Here is a 20,187-nt window from a genome sequence, read left to right on the forward strand (position 1 = left end):
GCCAAACGGTGCTCCAAGTGGTTGTATCATTTTTCCTTTCCTACCAGCGATTAATGAGAGTTTCCATTGTTCCACATCCTTACCAGCATTTGGTGATATCATGTTCTGGATTTTGGCCATTCTAATAGGTGGATATTAGTATCTCATTGTTATTTCAATCTTTATTTCCCTGGTGACAAGGAATGCTTTTTCATATGCTTACTTGCCATCTGTATATCTTCTTGTTGAGGTGTGTGTTAAGGTTCATTGCCCTTTTGAACTGCCAAATTAAGTAACTTTATCTTGACAGATGTTTGATGACTATAGTGGGCTGAATGGTGGCCCCCCAAAAGATGTGTCCACAGATGAATCCCCAGAATAGGTGAATGCTACCTTATTTGGCAAAAGGGTCTTTGTAGATGTAATTAAATTAAATATTGAGATTTTGAATTATGTAGATGGGCCCTAAATTAAGTGATAAGTGTCCTTATAAGAGACTCACAAAGAAGACAGAAACAGAAGAGAAGACAATGTAGAGGCGGAGACAGAGATTGGAGTGATGTGGCCACAAGCCCAGATATGGCAGGGCAGCCGCCAAAAACTGTAAAAGACAAGGAACAGATTTTCATCTGGAGCCTCCAGAGGAAGTGTGGCACTGCTGGATTTCAGACTTCTTGCCTCCAGAACTGAGAGAATAAATTTCTGTTGTATTAAGCCACGAATTTCATGGTAAATTATTGTGGCAGCCCTGGGAAAGTGATACAGTGACTAAAAGCATTTACTCTCTCTACATTCAAAGAGCAGACTCCAGAATCTGACAGAAAGGTCAGATAAAGCTGTCTGCCATGAGGTGTTTTTCTGGTTTCACAAATGCATCATGGAGTGGATGTGGGGGAGGTATCCTTTAAGTTGCTGATGTCATGTCATACAAAGGGCATCATTGTCCAGAATCACCAAGGAGGTCACTATAAAAAGAGGGATATCATTCATTCCTTGCCATTCCTGGAAATACCTTGTACAGCACATTTCCCTGGGTTTTTCCAACTAAGTTTTAATTCATTGAGGCCTTGAGTCCCCCCACCTTCCCCTTCCCTCAGAAGGCTGTTATCCCTCAGCAAGCTGTTATCCCTCAGCCTGAGAAGTTTAATAGGCAGAGACAGGCAGAAGGATATTGAAGAAAGCAAGAGCTCTACGCCGTGTAACTCTATACCATGGAACTATCAAGGGGTTTTATGAATTTATTCTCATAATAAGATGAGAACATAAGCAAATGATAAAGCATACTCTTTTTCTCTCTCTTCTCCCTCCTCTCTTTTGCCACCTCTAGACTGCGATCTTAAGTACATCAGGTCTTAGTTGTGTCTCTACATACAGCACCAAATAAAGCATCTGGGTGATGATTTGGAATAGTACTTATATGTACTTCCTCTATACTGCGTTTTCACAACACCTCTTGTCCTGGTTTTCAAGTCTGGTTACTTACCATTACTAGAGAGCTTAAAACAAGCAAAGAAACGGACAAAGAAAAAGCTATGCCCAGTTCCCAATTTAGTCATTCTCTCTGGGAGTGGGGCCAGGTTATAGGTGTTTTCAAGATCTCCCTTCCCAGTGATTGTCAAATGCAACCGGGGTTGACAACTAATGCCCTAAGTTCCTTGTTGCTCTTGCCTTCATGTTCTCAGAGGTTTCTTCCAAAGCAGAGTTTTAAAATCAGGTTAAACCCTAGATAAAATCAGAATTGAGTCCAAGACTTCCCTAATCTGAATTGTTTCTTATTGATAGATATTATACTTCCGACAAGCTGTGCTTGCTTTTTTGGCCAGCCCCTGATATTTTGCTAATTGTTGCTGTCATGTTATGCATACTGCTTTTGTATCTCCAAATAGTGCTTTTCAGAGGAATTGGCAAGAGTGGGTATTTCAACAGACATCCCTACCAGGGCTCTGAGATTTCCCAGTTGAAGAATTGATGATATTGGGGAAGAAGACTAAAGGGTCCAGAGTGGGTAATGCCTTCTCTCTTCAAGTTTTAGCATCAGAGTATTCATTGATTGAGGAATCTTTAACTAAAAAAATTCTCTGTTGTATCTATAAAAATGCTCCCCCATAAAAAAATGTTGGGATGAGGAGAGAGAAAATAGCATCAGAATTTTGATCCAGTTATTGAGAGAATATTGGATAGTAAGATTTAGCAATACAGAAACTCAAATACAATAGATATCAATTTATGACATCACAATAAAAAGGACAACAACCTGGGTCATTATCTCATAATTATCAGCCAGGTTTATTTATATTTAGCACAATAGGTACTGATACCAAAAATGGACATTTAAATTTGGAGAGAAAGCCATGCTCTTTAGAAACCTAACCCCTTCTTTTAAGCTAAAATTTTTCTTAAAATTCCTTAAACAGAATGATTAATCCATTTTATATTACAATCCAGAACTCTGTTAAGTATATGCCTTCCTATGAAAATAAACAAGAGACTCTCCTTAAAACCCTTATATATTTTAGCCAAAGGTTAGATTAAAAATACATTATGGCTTTTAACACTTCTGTTCTCACTTTGAAGTGGGCATATTAAACTCCAAGCCACAGCATATGCATGGTTTCTGGGCACATGGCAAGATTGCTATAGCAACACAATCACTAGTTTTGCTCCTGAAATGCCCTATTTGAGTAGTAAGTAAACTACATGAAGAATGGTCAGTGGACTCTTGCTTCTTATTTTAGCCTTTGTGAGGGCTTGGGGGTGGGTAGCATCTGATTTTTTCTTTTCTAAATTTGGGAAAACATACACACAAATATGTATGTATTTACATATCTACTTATATGCATTTTCTTGATTAAGTTGTATTAATCAATGCTTTCATCTTAGTTGTGGGAAGAAAAAGGAGTACTGCATTACAAGTAACCTTGCCCTAAGTGTTAATTGGCAGGGAGAGTACTTTTGTGTTCGTTATATTAAAAACTTTCACTGTATATAATTTTAGAAAATTTCTGTTTTCTCCTAATAAAACACCGCTTGCTAAAACTGCATTGAAAGGTGTAATGTTTTCTTGCCTCTGCTTTACAATCATGTTCTGGGCTGGATCTGTTCAATAAATATATGCTATTAAAATTTTCTATACGGTATGTAATTCAAACATTAAAAATCTCCCCCATGGGATATAATTAAGTTAAATTACATAGTTCTTCAAATATGGTTTAGTCATGGTGTTTTGGAATATGTGCAGGATCTATAATATTGATATTTACAAATATTGGAGTTATCAAAAATAAACAAACAACAACAATAAAAACTCCTCAACAACAATAGATTGGAAACAAAAGGTATTCAAATGTGCAGCCTAAAAATTTTCAAGTACTCACTTTTGTTTGTAAATTGAGAAAAGAATGGAAACAAACACCAGGTTTATAGATGGTGAGAGAACCCAGACCACTCAGCTAGTTGAGACTATCTTCATGCTAGAGTAGAATGAAAGCAACGACTAACACCTAAATTCTGGAACTCCAGTCCAACCATGTTTTTACAATTGCAGCTGAGATTATGTTGGCCACGTTAACCAAAGTGTTTAACCAAAGTGTTTAAATGTTTTAAGTCAATGTGAAAAAAGGATGAATGAATTGTGAACACTAACAAATGAAGAATATGAGAAAGTATATATTTCAGGGTAATTGATATTGTTATCACTAACTACTGTCTTGCCAAGTTATCAGATTTACTCAGTGGAAAAGCCTTCACGTACTACATGGGTCCTTGCCAATTTTCTGTTTTTATTTTGGGGTCCACTTCATACTGAAAAGAAAAATTGTTAGTTTCTAGTACTGAAATAAGTACCTCTAAGAAGGAAATCAACAAAGTAATTGATTTATATTCTAGAATCATTTGTCTTCATTGGAAGACAAATATATTACAGATATAAGACTATTCTTGCAAAGACAATACTCCCATTGACTTAAGTTTAAAAAATTATGGAATAAAGTTCAAATAGAGCTCCCAATTTTTTTGCCTCATTTACTAAAATTTAAACAAAGATCATCTAACTCTTTTGAAAAGGTTCACTCTGTTAGAACTGAGTTTAAAGTAATTATTTTACATGGAGAATGATTGGTCTGATGTGTGTGCCTAATGTGTAAAATAATTCTTCTTATAGATTATTGTATTTTTATGTATTTCTCAATTTACCTTTTCATGAAATATTCCAAATAAAATCATCATCATCATGTCTCACTATATTTCAGTTACCCACATTTAGTAGGATGAATGGTTATAATTCCACAAAACAAATTTTTATTGATCATCTCCTCTGCTAGGGCCTTGTGTTATAAACTTCAGAAAAGACAAAGCTTTGTAAAACATAGGCCATACCATACCATCCCTCTTCATTCAGTTGAAGAGACAGTGATTTTATACAATATACATGACTATAACTCTTTTAAAAATAACATGATATGAAATTACAAGAAATTGAAATTTTTGTACCTCTAAAATGGTTGAATATTGATGATTTCATATGGTTTAACCTAACACACACATTCAATTCACACTTATGAGTATAATGAAAATGGAAGTACAAACATGAGAAATATGGACATATTTATGTGAACTTAAGGTTTTATAGAATGAGTCATGACATTGCATTTGCAATACTTTAAGAATGACTAGGGTTTTAATAGAGGTGGGTTGGGGGAAAGTATGGTATAAAGATCATTAATTCATACAACACATATTTACTGAGCACCTACTAAGTACTCAACACCAAGTTAAGCATGGAATTATAAAGACAGACAATAATCTGTGATTTCATGGAGTTTTACTCTTTAGCACATAATGTTTAGACTGAAGAGGAGAGATAACCTGGGAAAAGAGACTTGATAAATTATCTTTCTTAGGTACCCTTTCTAGTATCTAAGATTAGTATGAGACCAAGAGGTGACCACACTTATTTCCTAAAGTTCCATATGACATAAGTAGGACTGCCAAGTTAAGATCATAAAAAAATCAATTATATTCAATTTAATGAAGAGCATGAAAGTAATTCATTGAGTTTAAATGACTGTTGTAGTCTCACAACGTAAAATTTCTGTGATTCTAAGTCACAAAAGTGTAAAGAGTGTTATTACATTCATTTAATAAAATTTAAATAAATCCCACCTAATGTTTTTTTGAATATGTATGAGTAGCATTTCCTAAATCATGTCCTGGTGTGACATTAAGATCTCATGGTATTTTAATATAGGTTCTGTGAAAAAGAGTTCAGATGCCAAATTATATACGGTTAAAAAAAGGTTTTTTACTGCGAAACTCTTCTGGGACTTTTTACATGCAAATTTTCTTTATTCTTTCCTTTAAAAGAGGAATATAAGTATTGCAATTTCCTAAATTATTTGACCACAAAACTTTTTGTTTGCTTTCTTGTCCTCTCCCCCAAATAACATTTATAAGACACTGGTGGTTCACTGAATACAGTTTAAGGGGAAAAAACAAACTGGCCTTGTATCTAGGGCATGTGGTAGTGGTTGGGGAGAGAACCTATCAGAATAAGGTTAAAAAATTTATTAAGAACAGATTGTACTGGAGCTTTTGAATATATGACCAAGGAAGATGTGCTTTATTCCATGGACAAAGGAAAGCCATTATCTATTTTAGGAAATGGAATGATATAATCACTTAGATTCATGCTTAGGCCTAAAACTGCCTGGAGAATGGATTGCTGAAGAGAAAGGACAAAACTAAGAAGGTCCAGGAAACTACTTAAATAATCCAAGAGGTGCGTAATAAAGACCTATACAAGAGGAGAAGCCGCAAGAATTAAAAATAGAAGAGTGTTTTGTGGAAGAATTCTGAGAAGGAATTGGCAGTATTTGATGATCATTTTGGTTGTTGGAAGAAGGGATAGAGCTGAGATTTCTATTTTTGATGATGGGATGGAGAGAAGTATATGAAATATGAATATAAGGGGAGAAAGAATTTCAACTGTATCACTCTTGCAACAAATGGGGACCAGAGTGAGAAGTATTTGTGAGAACTCTGTTTTAAGTAAAGGCAATTTACTTAAATTTGTGCCCAATTATAGCTTCTCTTCATCAATTTCTTTCTTTCTTTCTTTTTTTTTTCCGGTTAAGCCTAAACTTTTGCTATTTGACCAAATGTTAAATACCATCAAGAATAAAAAGAATCAATTCCTAAGCACTATCTTAAGATAGTACATTAAGGAATCACATAAGGCCACATATGGAAAACCTAACACAAGGCACGGAAGGCAGATGAAAGCATGAAAGATAAAAGTTTAGCTGACCTACTGAACCAGATTTTTTTGCCCTGAGAAAAGGAGTAATTATATCATATATTTCTTCAGTCTGTTCTGTGTTCAATAGCTTGGGCAGAATTTAGGGGGACACTAGGTACAAGGACCAAGAGCAAAGGATTTGGAATCAGAGAGTCCTGGCTTCATATTCTGGCTCTGTCACCTCTTAGCTATGTGAGTAGTTTCTTTAACGTGCCAACCCTCAGTATTATTTTACAAAAGGAGAACCCGAAAATTATCTCATAAGATTGTTTTGATGGCTAAACGACCTAATACAGGAGACCCCAACCCCAGGGCTGTGGACCAGTACCAGTTCATGTCCTGTTAGGAACCAAGCTGCACAGCAGGAGGTAAGAGGCAGGCAAGTGAGAGAAGCTTCATCTGTATTTGCAGCTGCTCCCCAGAGCTCACATCACCTCCTCAGCTCCACCTCAGATCATCAGGCATTAGATTCTCCTAGGAGCACCTGTCTCTCATCCCAAAAAGGTTGGGGACCACTGACCTAACACATGTAAGGCATTTAGTATATAAAGCTTGGAACTATTTTATTGTTGTTGTACTGGTCCTATTGATACTATTCTGCTAATGGGAGAATAATTAAAGATGAAAAGGGAAAATCTCAGTGATTATTAAAATTTCAAACCAACTGACGTTTTCTAAACTCCCTTGATTCTTCATAGAGGGGAATATTTGTTTTTTGATGGTGAATTTTAGGTAGCATGAAAAAAAGGGTTGAAAAGACTTCAAGTAAATAGAAAGTAAGCAGTCAAGCCTGAGTTTTTTTAAAAAAATGTAATCATAAAATTTTGAACAGATCAAAATTTCAATGGAATTCTGAAGGAACATAGGTACTTAGTACAATATTACCAAATCAAGAGCTTCTGAATATTAACTATTTCTAAACCATCTAATAATAATATATACTGCTTTACACTTTTCTGTTTCTTATATTACATATTTGCAAGAAATGCAAATATGGTTTAAATGATGGAAAGGCAAATAGTATCAGTAATGAATGATTTTTAATCAGTACAATTTTTTACCAATGGTATAGCTTTGCTTAGTGAATACAAATAATCGTTTGCTTCATATTTCAGAACAAGAGAGTCTATTTAATGCCTCCTTAAGTTAAAAGGAATAATTTTGCGAGTTGGAAAAAAACTTTTTTTTCAGTTTTATTGTTTTGTAGTTTTTCAATGTGAAAATATCTTTGATGGAGATTTTATTAAATGCAACTGATTTTTTTTTAGTTGCAAGGCAATGTCTGATTGCTACTAAACATGCTTCCAATATCATTTTTTATGGTGGAGGTTATCGATAAAAAGCAAACTTATTTGCAATGATTTCTCTCTGTCTTGTCATCTGAGAATCAATTTGATTTTTTAAATGCCAAGAAAATTTTTTTATTTGTAATTTATTTCAAGACTTAATGTATTCTAACATTTCTTGTGATTAGGAACCATTAAGACCCCAACAAGACTGTAATCAGACTGTTTTAACTGGAGAGTTGAGGATCAAAGTTGCAGGTAAATGTAGCTTCAGAGAAAAAACAAAAAACAGAAACCAAGCAGTTCAATTTCAATTTCATTCACAATGTGTCTGATTTCACAGTAAAACAAAGAGCTCTCATATTAGAGACCTACAAATTCCTCCCTCTCCCTGGTATTATACAGACTGGAGATTTATGATATCAGTTAAGGAGATGTACTAAAGTGCTTTGGGCTTTTAGTTTCAGGTTTCATTATTTATAATGAAAATAACACATTCACAGGATTGAAAAAAATCAGAGAATAAAAGAAGTCTCCTATCACCCCAGATTCTGAGCTGTCAACTACTTGTATATTTTTCCAGGAAATCTCAATGCATAGACAAATATATGTACATCCTCTTTCTTTACATAATGAGGATATATTATATATAGTATTCTGTACTTTGATTTTCACTTAAAATTTTATCTGAGAGATTTTTTTATAGCTACATATGTAGAGAAATCTCATTGCTTTAAAAAACATCACAGTATTCCAACCTACATAGGGATGAACAGTCCTCGACATGCTACTGCAACAAGGGTGAAATGGACAAGTTCACATTCAATCTTTGTGCTTATTTGGAATTTTATTTTTATATAATTCCTAAATTTGTAATTACTGAAGAAAGGCTATAAATATTTAAATATTGATAGGTATTTTCAAATTATCCTTCAAAAAGACTATACCAATTTGCAACCTAACTATGTACAAAATATTCCTGTCCTACTCCTTCATTAGCACTGTATACTAATAACTGTTTTTTTTATGGACATCTCATTAGATGCTTATTTACCATTTGCATTTTCCCCCTGTATCTCCATGTTCAAACTCTGCTCAATTTTCTATTGGGTTGCTTATCTTTCACTTAAATATATTTTAGGAGATAGTTATATATTAAATAAAATAGTCCTTTGATTAATGTATGTCAAGAGATATAATCAGGTTTATTTTTTTGTTGTTTGTTTTGTTTTGTTTTGGTGGGAAGGTAGGGTATGTACCCTTGGCTTTGTGGTTTTATTGCTCTGGATATTCAAATTTAATAAAGCTTTTTTATAAGGCTTCTCACTTTTGTCTTCATTAAAAGGGTTTTGACAACCACTGAAACCAACCAATCAGCCAACAAATTGACAAAATTTTCCCCTTAATGATGATGGTGATGATGATAATGATGATGACAAAACATCCAGAATCTATTTTATTCTAAGGAATATGATAGAATCCAAGCTTTATTTATTTATTTTTTACTTTCCAACTGCCTATCTTGTGAGTTGAAAAATCATCTTTATCACATTGTAAAATGCATTAGGTGATTGAGGATTTCCTGGTCTCTATTTTAATTTATTCATCTGTATATTTTATCCTCTGCTAAGATCCTTTTGCTTTATAACATGTTTATATACAGCTGGATTTCCCTCATTTCACTACTATTTCAGAATTCTCTCAGCTGATTTTACAAATTATTTTTTTTTAATTTTTAAATTTTATTTATTTATTCATTCATTCATTCATTCATTCATTCATTTTTATACAATGTTGGTGACCATATAGATTCATTTATAAACAGTAAACATTTAAAAAATATTCTTTTTTCTATCTAAGAATAAGTTATGTCATTCCACGTATTTGAGTCATTGTAGTTTTTGTCTCTGAGTAAAATTAAATTTGTAAAAATTTTTTTTCTAAAATTCTGCAAATTTCTTGTTAACTTTATAACTACATATTTTCTTTTAGATTGTCTTTTTAAATAATATCTTTTATTCCATTATAATTTGAATTGGCTATCTGTACTGAGAAAGGTTGATGGATTATGTAAATCTTTTATCAGCTACTTTTCTGGACTCGATGTTTTTTCAAATTTTTCCTTTGAAACTACATGTGTTTGAGATATATACAAAAACCATGCTATTTGTCAAAAATGATCATTTTCCATTTTCTTTACAATTTTTGTATCTTCTAATTATTATTATTATTTTTGCATAACTGCACTGGCTAGTATGCTAAGAACAATACTAAATAACATTGCTATCTGTGGACATCTTTGCCTTTTTCCTAACTTTAGCATCATTTGGACGCTGCTTTCTTGTAAAGTTTTGGATGAAAATGAAAGTTAACAAAAAAACATATTCTTCTTCATTCACACATCTTAGGAGAACTGTGTAAGTATTGGAGCTGCCAAATCTTCCATTAGCCTCATGTATCCCATTCTGAATTTGAATGAAAACGCAGCATATATTTTCATTTACAGTTGCTTTAAAGGGTATTTTTAAACATCAGTATATGGAATATTGATTAATTTTATATGAAATAATAGTGCAATGTTTTACAGAAAGAAAATCTCTATATAAAATCAACATAACATGAAGCTGTCAGAGATGCTCAATATCAGAGCAGTTTTGTTTTTATTTCTTATCTTCCTATATAGGCATTTTCATTAATTTAGTAAAAACGAGCCTAAATATGTTTGTGACCCTCATTTTAGCTTTTATGATTTCTTTTTCCTCTTACCATTAAAACTTATGTGTTTGAAATCTTTACAGATGAATGAACTAAAACAAATAAAATTCAATTCTCTTGAGATTTTGGAGACATCTGGTGGAGTTATCTTCTGAATAATTAGCCCAAGAGATGGGACAATTCCCTGAAGTCAGCTACCGCACAGCCGGATACTTAGTCATTTCTACGGTCACCAGCTTACATGCAGTGAGCATGTTGATTCGCAAATTGACAAGTAGGTAGAGCTGCCATCTAATTTTCTCAGACCATTTGTGTGATATAAGTATATGCCTCACAGGCTTTTCAAAAAGATATTTCTTCTCAGTCCTCTCACTGTCTTTTTCATTTTTTTTTAGGTCCCATCGCCTCAATATGCTCATTATGTTGTTAGAGACAATGAACACAGATCTCCTTCAAGTGCTGGTTTCTGTTCACTCTTAGTTAATCCTATGTTTGGATACAAATATGAATTGATTCCAATTTGGATTTTTGAAAACGTATCAATTTGGTATGTAGAAATACTTATGAAGGACAACGAAGATATTTTAATGCTTTCACTTTTGTCACATATGTCACTATTTAGCTTGGAAATATTGATTAGTGGAGTCCTAATATTTAAAATATATGTCTAAATATTATAAAATCATAAATCTAGAAGGTATCTGAAAGTTCAAGTTGTTATTCCTCCTGCTGGAGAGCAAAAACGCTTAAGCCACTGTAGAAAGATACATTTTTTTTTCCAATTTCAAACAACTCTAGGAGATTCCACAACTATCTTAAGTTACCCACTGTGGAGAAAATAATTGTTATCAAGAAAGTTTTCTTTATAGCCCATCTAAATTCTGCAGGTTATTAAAATCTACTTTGTTCTCTCTATGTCTTTAGTAATACCAATAAGGATGATACTGTATCAGGAGTTACTAAATAAAATCAATAGTTTAACCATGGCAAGAGTAAAAATATTCTGATCAAGACTCACTCAGATGATGTCTACACTCACTACCTCTCATCCTGGATGTCACACTATCACTATTCTCAATCATCCTTGATTTAACTTTAGCTAGGTTAGGTAATCAGGATTCATTTTTAGATGTAAGTTAAGAATACAGTATACTTCGAATCTACGACGTTTACAAATTGTTTTTTAAAAATAAGGGGAAATAATGCATGTGCGTTAACATTGGAGAGTCACGTAAACAAACATAACTTATCCTTAGTTAAACATATTCCCCAATCCTGGGATACTTAGATCTGACCTGACACCAGATTTGATACACAAGTGAAATACATGAGCATCTTTTACTAGCACATTTAGGATTAATTCAGTCTATTCATTCTCATTATTTATCTTCTTAAGCATGAATAATGTTTTAATTCCATGTAGTCCAACAGAAATCAAGTCAAGATTTATTCATCACATTTTACTTTGCAGTGCATGGAACAAGATCACCAAATCATAACCAAACCAATTCAGAACATTTTGACAAATAATAACAACTCCGCTTTCATTTTCAATAATGGAATGAATAGCATGACAACATCCTAAAGTAGTCAATAAGTAAATCCTAAATAGCAGTCCAAATGCAATAGTAAACTCACCAGAAGTTTCATCTACTCTCTCATCTACTATGTGGTCTTTCTGATGAACCCATTCACTATTACACTTGAAGTAGATCTGGGTGGCGGGGCTGGCTTTACAATACAGGTTCACAGGCTTATTCTTCACAATATAAGCTTCTTCAGGCTCAATAAGGAAATGTGGCAGAGGCTCAGGCGGATCAGACGGAAAGGTTTCTGGCAGTTCATGAAAAAAGTCATCGTCTGGTAAAACAAGAAAAAGGGGAAAACGTTCAAAACATGGTAGCCACTTGCCTTTTACTTGCTACTCATTTAAAAATATTGCCTTAGATTATAAATGATCTAATTAAGTCATTTGAGTGTCTGCTAGGCACTAGGCGGTATGTTAAGTCTATTGACTTGTTCCTCAATTAAAGACTGAGATTATTATTTTCATTTTTATGCATGGCCAAACTGAACATCAGGGAGGAGAACTATCTTGCCCTGAGCATGGAGGGAGTATGTAGCGGAACTGCAATCAGAACCTAGATTTGTCTCCCTCAAAAACTGTGATCTTCCCGATATAGTAATACACCTCCTACTACACAGTGTTACCCTTGAGAGCTGACAAAAGCAAAAGCAACTTCATTAGAAAAATATGTTTGAAAAGTTTAAAGTTCATAGGTAAATCTTAAATTCTTTGCAAAGAGTTGAGAAGGAATAAACATGAATTAAGGATCAAATCTTTCATTATTTTTAAAAATGCTGCTGCAAAAATATTCATTCGTTTAACCAAAAACATTTATTGAGCTCAAAATTATGCTAAGTACTGAAAATACAGATGATAACATCAAATCAGCCAACAGTAGAGTTACACTAGAGCCTAGAATCTAGCGATGCTAATATTTATTCTTATTTTGAAACTATACCTCAAATGTCATATATTTTATATGAGTAGTCAAAACAATTCTCATTAGAATATTACTATTATCAAGAAAAACAATGGTCTCCTTTTTTTATATCACTACAAATTACCAAATGTATTACTCCCACCCTGCTGCTTCAACATCAATGAATAAACAAAACCTAAAAATCACTTAAGATATTTGCACACTTTGAGGTATGTTTTTCTTTAACTTGGGTTCTGCATGATTTCAAATTTTTTAAAAATAAGAAATAATAAAAGTGTCTTTTCAAAAATCTTATTATCCTATTCCACAAAAGTCAAGGTAAAAAGTTTTCCAATATACTACAAATAAGTTAAGCCTGTTAATTCTCTTCCATGAGGGACAGATGAGAACAAAACTATTATTAATTTTCTAGGTTAATTAAGCACTCTAGTCTGATATGTAAAATTAAAACTCTGAGATCAAAATTAAAAGTTTTTACAAGTTATTTAAAAGTACATATATTCAGTAGCAAATATAGGATACGGTATTGGTAGCTAAAGATTGGTTGCTCAAATGTTACCTTGAAACTCATTGTATCACTCATTTAGTTGTTGCCCTGTTTTGGGAGACAACTATGGGTTATGTGGATATATGTCCACTAAGAAAACTGGCCTGTGACTTTTTTCATGTAGGTTGTGGGATAGCTGTCAAATAGTAATGACATCTGGTCTTCACCGACTTGTTTTGCAATAAAAATTGGCTTCGCTTGCATCACAGAGAAAACTGGTTTTTAAAGGTGCTCCACAATTATTCATTCCTGACACTGGGATGTAAATGATGTTTCCTATAGCTTTCTTTCTTTCTCACTTTATTTCCTTAATTTGCTTTCTTTAAGCAGGGCATTGTTTCTGGTTTCTCTTTTGTTGAACATCAAGGACCCAAACTGCTAGGTTAGTAAGGATAACCTTGTTTCCATCAACTGAAGCTTCATCAACATGCGAGAACACTCAAAACTGCTTCAAAGAACCTGGTTCAGAAAGGCAAAGGCATGGGGAACTGAGGTATTGACAGAACTATCAGCACCACGCTGTAGTCTTGAAAGCATTATTCAATTTTTTTCTGTTTTTTTCTTCAGAAGCACTTACTGTTATATGTAATGATAAATAGTGCTGATAATCAATAAAGCTCTGCAAATATCAAACTCAAATTCTGAAAAATTTTAGCTATTGTTTTTAGTTATTACTCATGAAAGCAGTGGATCATTTAGACATTATTATTATTATTAATATTATTATTATTTACTACTAGTGTATACTCATATACACCAAGAACTTGTGTATGTATTTCATAATGATATATTTATTTAGGTATGCAAAATATAAAAAGCCTTTCTTTTTTAAATCATATAAATCAAGATTGATTTATAAGCTGAGATTTGTTCCTTTAGAAGGAAAGATGATTGCAAGACATCAGTTGATTGTATACTGCTTTACTTTATTCAATAATGTAGCAAAAGTATTTATACATTCACATCCTACAGAAAATAGAGAGGCACTAAAAATTGATTACCCTGCCATGTTGAAGCATGTATCTCTTTCTTCTGATTATTTTGTTTTAAACTACTAAGAAGACTAATGGAAGTTGAAAAAATCACATATATGTTTTCAAGTTAAAAGGGGCACCAATAAGTACTGGGAAATAGTAATGATTTAATAATGTATTTAAAAAATGTATGGACAAACTAATTTTGTATTTCTTTGGGGTTTTAAGACAAGAGAGTTGCTACAAACAAAGGAAAAGAACTTGATGTCTTGGTTTGAAGCTTCATAAAGTGTTGATTTTTCAAGACATTTGTTAATATGCAAAAGTTAATATGCAAGTTATTAAGGAATTATTTCTATCATTTGAAATATTTTCATCATATGGTAAATCTAGCTTTACTTTTACATGTCTTTCTAGTTTCTGTATGAACTCCATCTCCTAAATTTTATCTAGAGAGATGCCTTAACTAACCACAGCATATTAGTTTATTAATATTTCTTATAATACACATATAGTCTTTTTTAACTCTATGCCCTAGATGAATTCATATTAGGCAATATGGCACATCACTGCTAGTACATAATTGATATGTTAGGAATCACATTTATGAAGATAGTTGTCAAGACCTTATGTCAGTAAGATATGTGTAGTGGGACAGATATGACAGAATGCAATGAACTGATTATCAGTGGGCTCATGAGCTATTGTGAAATTCCTCCCTTATCCATTTACAACAGTTGGCCTAGGTATCATGCCCAACTATGGACATCAGCCCAGATAAGAGCACCCCAACCAACAAGGTAAGCATGCTAGAGAACACTTTCTTTGCTCTTGACAAAACTGGTGTCAGCGTTAATTTTCAAATATAGTGGTAGTTCATAAATTGTCTGTTTATGAAATTTCATCCTGATTTCTTTTCTAGAGTAAGTTTTGAATCAAACAAGCAAGTCAATTCTCTTCAACCAAAAGTGTAAAGGAAAACTGAGTATTTAAATATCCAGCATGGTTACATCTATATGTATTAACAAGAAAAAGATGATCATCTCGTGTGTTTAGCAAGGAACAAAAGGATCATGTACAAATACCACGTGTGTTTAGCAAGGAACAAAAGGATCATGTACAAATACCTCTTCATAAACAGCAGGCATTTGCCTCCCACACATATGTGGAGGAACCTACTTTTCAGCTTTTGCAACCAGTTTTATGCAACTATTCTCAATTTTCAAAAGCTGGAGATATATAACAAATGTTCAACACTAAAATGAATGCTCTTTGAAGTCAGGAAGTATGTCATTTTCGTTTTTATTTGCCATGTTTAGCATAGTGCCAGTCGCATTATAGGTGGTCAATAAACCAGTATACTTATGGCAAATTTGATCATTCCTTAAAGATTCAAAAGGTATTTTAGAATTTAGAGGGCCTCGAATTCAGTTACAAGTATAAGGTGTAATAACAATGGTAAGATCCACAAACTGGACTGGCTACAACATTTGTGTGTCCCAGTGCAGAATGAAAATCTGGGGATACTTATTTAATGATGTATTAAGAATTCTGAGATGGTGACAGCAGAGCATTAAACCAAGTACAGGTCCTGTGTGACAGGACAAGTCACAAACCCATGAATCTAGCCCTGTTTACAAATGTCAGTTAACTGAGCATTCTACTTCATGTATAGTCTGAGAAATGAAATTTCATCTTTATGAGTGGATATTCGGTTTGGAACTTATTTGGTATTTCCCAGCTTCTTATGATGATTAGATATTTTCTAGAAGAAGACATGGCTTTTCAAACAATGAAACTGAGGCTCCAATCAATTCTCTAATCAAGTGTGTTTGCAATCGTGTACGAGTGAAAGAGTATGATTTTATCTGTTCATGGCTTCCCCTTTGGATGTAACACCAATGCCCATCCATGGGCCTGATACACAAGAAAATCCCTGCCACACCGAGGTTAACCTCTTCCAGGGAACTAAGGGACTTTTTAACACAGGGGATAATAAGGTTAGAGATTCTACCTTGAGCTGGTAGACCGATTATTGAGATCAGTTCTTAGCATGCAATTCATTTTACCATACAAATAAAACAACTTTCTGATACAAGATAAAATAATAATTTAATTGTTCAGCAGAGAGATCACTGAGTGCATCTTCTTACTACTTTGTTTCTTAATAAAAATCCCTGAAGAATTTTCCTGAAGTCTTCAGGGTGATAATAGGAACTCAATTTGTGAACAACTTCAGACTGTGAACTCATTTTGGAAAACATGCCACATTTATTCTACATTGTTATATATTGTATAAAGGCACATTTAGATGCTGATATTGGCAAAATGATTGATTAACTACATTGTTAAACAAGTTTTCTACATGAAGTTCAATCAAATAAACAAAGTAAAATTTCCAGAATTGGTTTTGTTTTGTACATAGAATTCAGTATTAACTGTAAGCTATAATTGCCTTTTTGATTTAGATATACCATTAATGTTCATTTACACTCCTCTAACTCTTGACTTAATTTTCTACTTTCTACCATTACTCAATAACGATGTTGCCATTTTTATCGAGATATCAAGTAAATCTCTATTTCCTTTTCTGTTATCTCATATAGATTTGTTTTTTCATTTATATACAAGAAGAGAAAGCTTTGTGCCATGTATTATTTTTATAGACTTTCATTCCACCTAATTCTTGACAGGAAAATATTATGCTATACACATCAATCTAGGAAGCTTTAGATTGCTGGTTTTATTGCTATATATCAAGCTTTAATTTTCATCCACTTAATACATAAGTTTCTATATTTCGGAATCATAAGACTTAAACTATTATTGCTTATATCATAAAATATAGGATTATTATCTCTTTGTCTGAGACCTGAAGCGTATTTTTCTGAAATGGAATTTACTTCCAAATGATTCAAGAGCAATTTAAAATGAATGACTGCAAAGCTAATTTTATCTGCATTTGGCTGCCCATCCATCAGAGAGATAATTCATGATATATTACAACAAAAGGCAGCTGGAATTAACTATTTGAATGAGACTCTGGCTTATGTTTAATATTTTGATTAAAATATCCTTTGGAAGACAAAGACTATGGTCTGTATTTCAGGCAACATATTAATGGATTCATCACTTAAATTTAAGTAGCTGAATATATAATGCCTTAAATGTGCAATTTGAAGAAACTGAATGAGTTTTAACTCCAAAAGAAAAAAAAAAACTTTACTGCTTTTAAAGATGCACTTTCCAAATCATGCCCATACATTATTAATAGTGACATGAAGTCAACATGCTATTCGACATGCTCTTACCTGTGAAACAGAGGCACCATCTTCTGCCCCAATTTAAGCCTTTATGATCTCTGACTTTTACTAATATAAAATCCTCCTATATGTTTTCCTGCCTACAATCTCTACTTCTGCCATGTAGTCTCTATCATGCTCTTAGAAAAATTTTTGAAAAATACATTACTTCCATCTTCAAATAATGTAATAAATAAAATGTACAGCAAAATGGTAAGTTTCTTTTGCTTATCAGTTAGCTGAAAAATACTGAATGATTGATGAGGGGTTGAGAAAATGTGCATTTTCATTACTGGCTACAGTGTAAATTAGCATCATTGTAGAGAAAATTTAACAATATAAATCAAAATTCAATCTCTGTATACCTCCAAATAGGTTATCCCACTTGTTAGAAGCAATGTTACAGACATAATGGCATATATGTACACACATGCACACACTTACACACACAAAGATGTTCACTGCAGCACTGTTTATTAAAAAATAAATGATATATTACAATAAGAGGCAGCTGGAATTAACTATTTGAATGAGACCAAGAACAACTGAAAATCAACTGAGAAATGGTTAGATAATTACTTATCATACATTCTTCCCTGAGAAGCCTGTTTCACTGATAAAAATAAGGAAGCAAATTTGTATGTATAACACTAGATGGGTATCCATTATTCACTTAGCAAATAAAGTAAGTTTTTAGCTAGTCTGTACAGAAAGATGCCACTTTTTGTTAAGAAGGAAAGAAAGAAGGAATGAAAGAAGTGTGTGTGTGTGTGTGTGTGTGTGTATGGCTGTATCAATCAATCATAGGTGTAAGGTAAAGTTTCGAAGTCAATGCACAAAAATATTAACAGTTATTACTTCTAGGGGTAGAATTGAGGGCTTTAGGAGAAACTTTACCTTCTATTTGAAGTAGGGTTTTCAAATACTAGATTGTTGGTGGCTTCTATTTTTAATGTGGTTTCTGAGTTTTTATTCAAATTAATGTAATTAAATAATCCACGTGCAACTATTGCTTCAGTCTAGAATAACCACTACATGTTTCTTCACTAAATTAAACCTTCCCAAATCAATTATACTGATTCCATAAAGCCTTATGTGATGATTCCATTAAAACTTGTGTTTATAGACCATATTACTTGTAGCTAATATAGCATTTATTTCATTCTGCCTCGTTTCATCTCATTTTCCTCTTATTTTTAATTGCCCTAATTTTCTTACCATTATGACCTCTGACTTTGAACTAAAATAGCTTAATATATTTCTCACATTTTCAAAAACAAAATATTTGTTGATTGCCTTCTACATAGTAGGACTGTCTTCACTGTTGTAGTTGAAGTCTTTTTATTTACAAAAAGAAATAAAATAATAGATGTTAAATTTATGATACTCTAAATTTATAATAAAAATTGATCTATTAGTCTGGAATATGTTTTTAATTCATTAGTACTTGTCTTTCACTTTAAAATGCTTACTTTTAGGATGTCGGAAAAGGTTTGCTAATATGCGTAAGGACTTACATAGTGAACTAGGAAAAGTTTTATCATTTTCTTACTCTCTATTAATGGCTAGAGCTACAAATCTTATATTATTATTACAAACTTCAAGAATCTGAAGACTAAAACAAGATTATTCAGGAGAAAATTATAAAAATTAAACAATATCAATAGATAAATAAGACAACATAAACCTAGGGTTAACCCTTACTCGTTAATTAAAAGAATGATTTATAATTTAAAGGAATCTAATAAAGATATGCAAACTCAACATTATAATATATTCGCATGATACACATTGATCTCTTTCCCGGAAACTTTCTGTGATTGTCAGTTTTATGTGTCATCTTGGCCAGGAATACATTCCCCAGTTATTCGGTTCAACAATAGTTGAGAGGCTGCTGTGAAGGTATTTCGTAGATGTGATTAAGTCCATGATCAGTTACTTTTTGTAAGAGAGGTTATCCTAGATAATTTGTGTTTGCCTGTTTCCATCAACTGAAAGCCCTTATAAGAGCTGAGACTTCCCTTAGCAACACCTAGATCAGTTTTAAGTGAATAATCGAGGACTATAGCCTAGCCAAGTTGACACATAAAAGTGGCTATCATATTTCGCACAACTTCATTGCCACCCTGTTTCATAACTCTTGCTCATGCTTCACATATCAAACACCCCTTCCTCTAAAGGCTTCCCCCTTCCAAATCCTGAACATAAGCTCCAGCTTTCATCTTTCATTGTTCTTGTTTGCATTCTTGTTTATATTTCTTTTCCACTAGGAGGGAAGTTTAGAGCACTAGAAAGAATATTTAACTTATTCATTTCTGTATAACTGATATCCAGTCCAGTGTTGGGCTTGGTTTCAGGTTTTTTTTTTTTACCTCATTCCACTTGAATTGTTGTCCTGAAAAAAATTCTGTAATATAGGATAGAAACATACAGGAATTACTCTATCAATGGAAATCATGAGAAGAGGTCTTTGCACAAAATACAACAGAAATATACACATTTAGAAGGTGGTGTTTAGTGTTTATAAGTACAGATCCAGTTCTTGCATTTAAAAAATTACAACTATTTTCTATGCAAATGTT

The 20,187-nt window shown here is 32.8% G+C and overlaps 1 protein-coding gene across 1 annotated transcript in view; it reads right to left on the bottom strand.

Moving 5' to 3' along the window:
- Positions 1-20,187, bottom strand: part of UNC5C (unc-5 netrin receptor C) — a 341,084-nt gene that overhangs the window by 124,859 nt on the left and 196,038 nt on the right. The window contains exon 2 of the mRNA XM_039845741.1: positions 11,914-12,135. Within this exon, the coding sequence (XP_039701675.1) occupies positions 11,914-12,135 (222 nt within the window). The remainder of the gene's footprint in view (positions 1-11,913; positions 12,136-20,187) is intronic.

This window comes from Pteropus medius, unplaced genomic scaffold (genome assembly GCF_902729225.1).
Source record: "Pteropus medius unplaced genomic scaffold, Ma_sr-lr_union100, whole genome shotgun sequence".
Lineage (NCBI taxonomy): Eukaryota > Metazoa > Chordata > Mammalia > Chiroptera > Pteropodidae > Pteropus > Pteropus medius.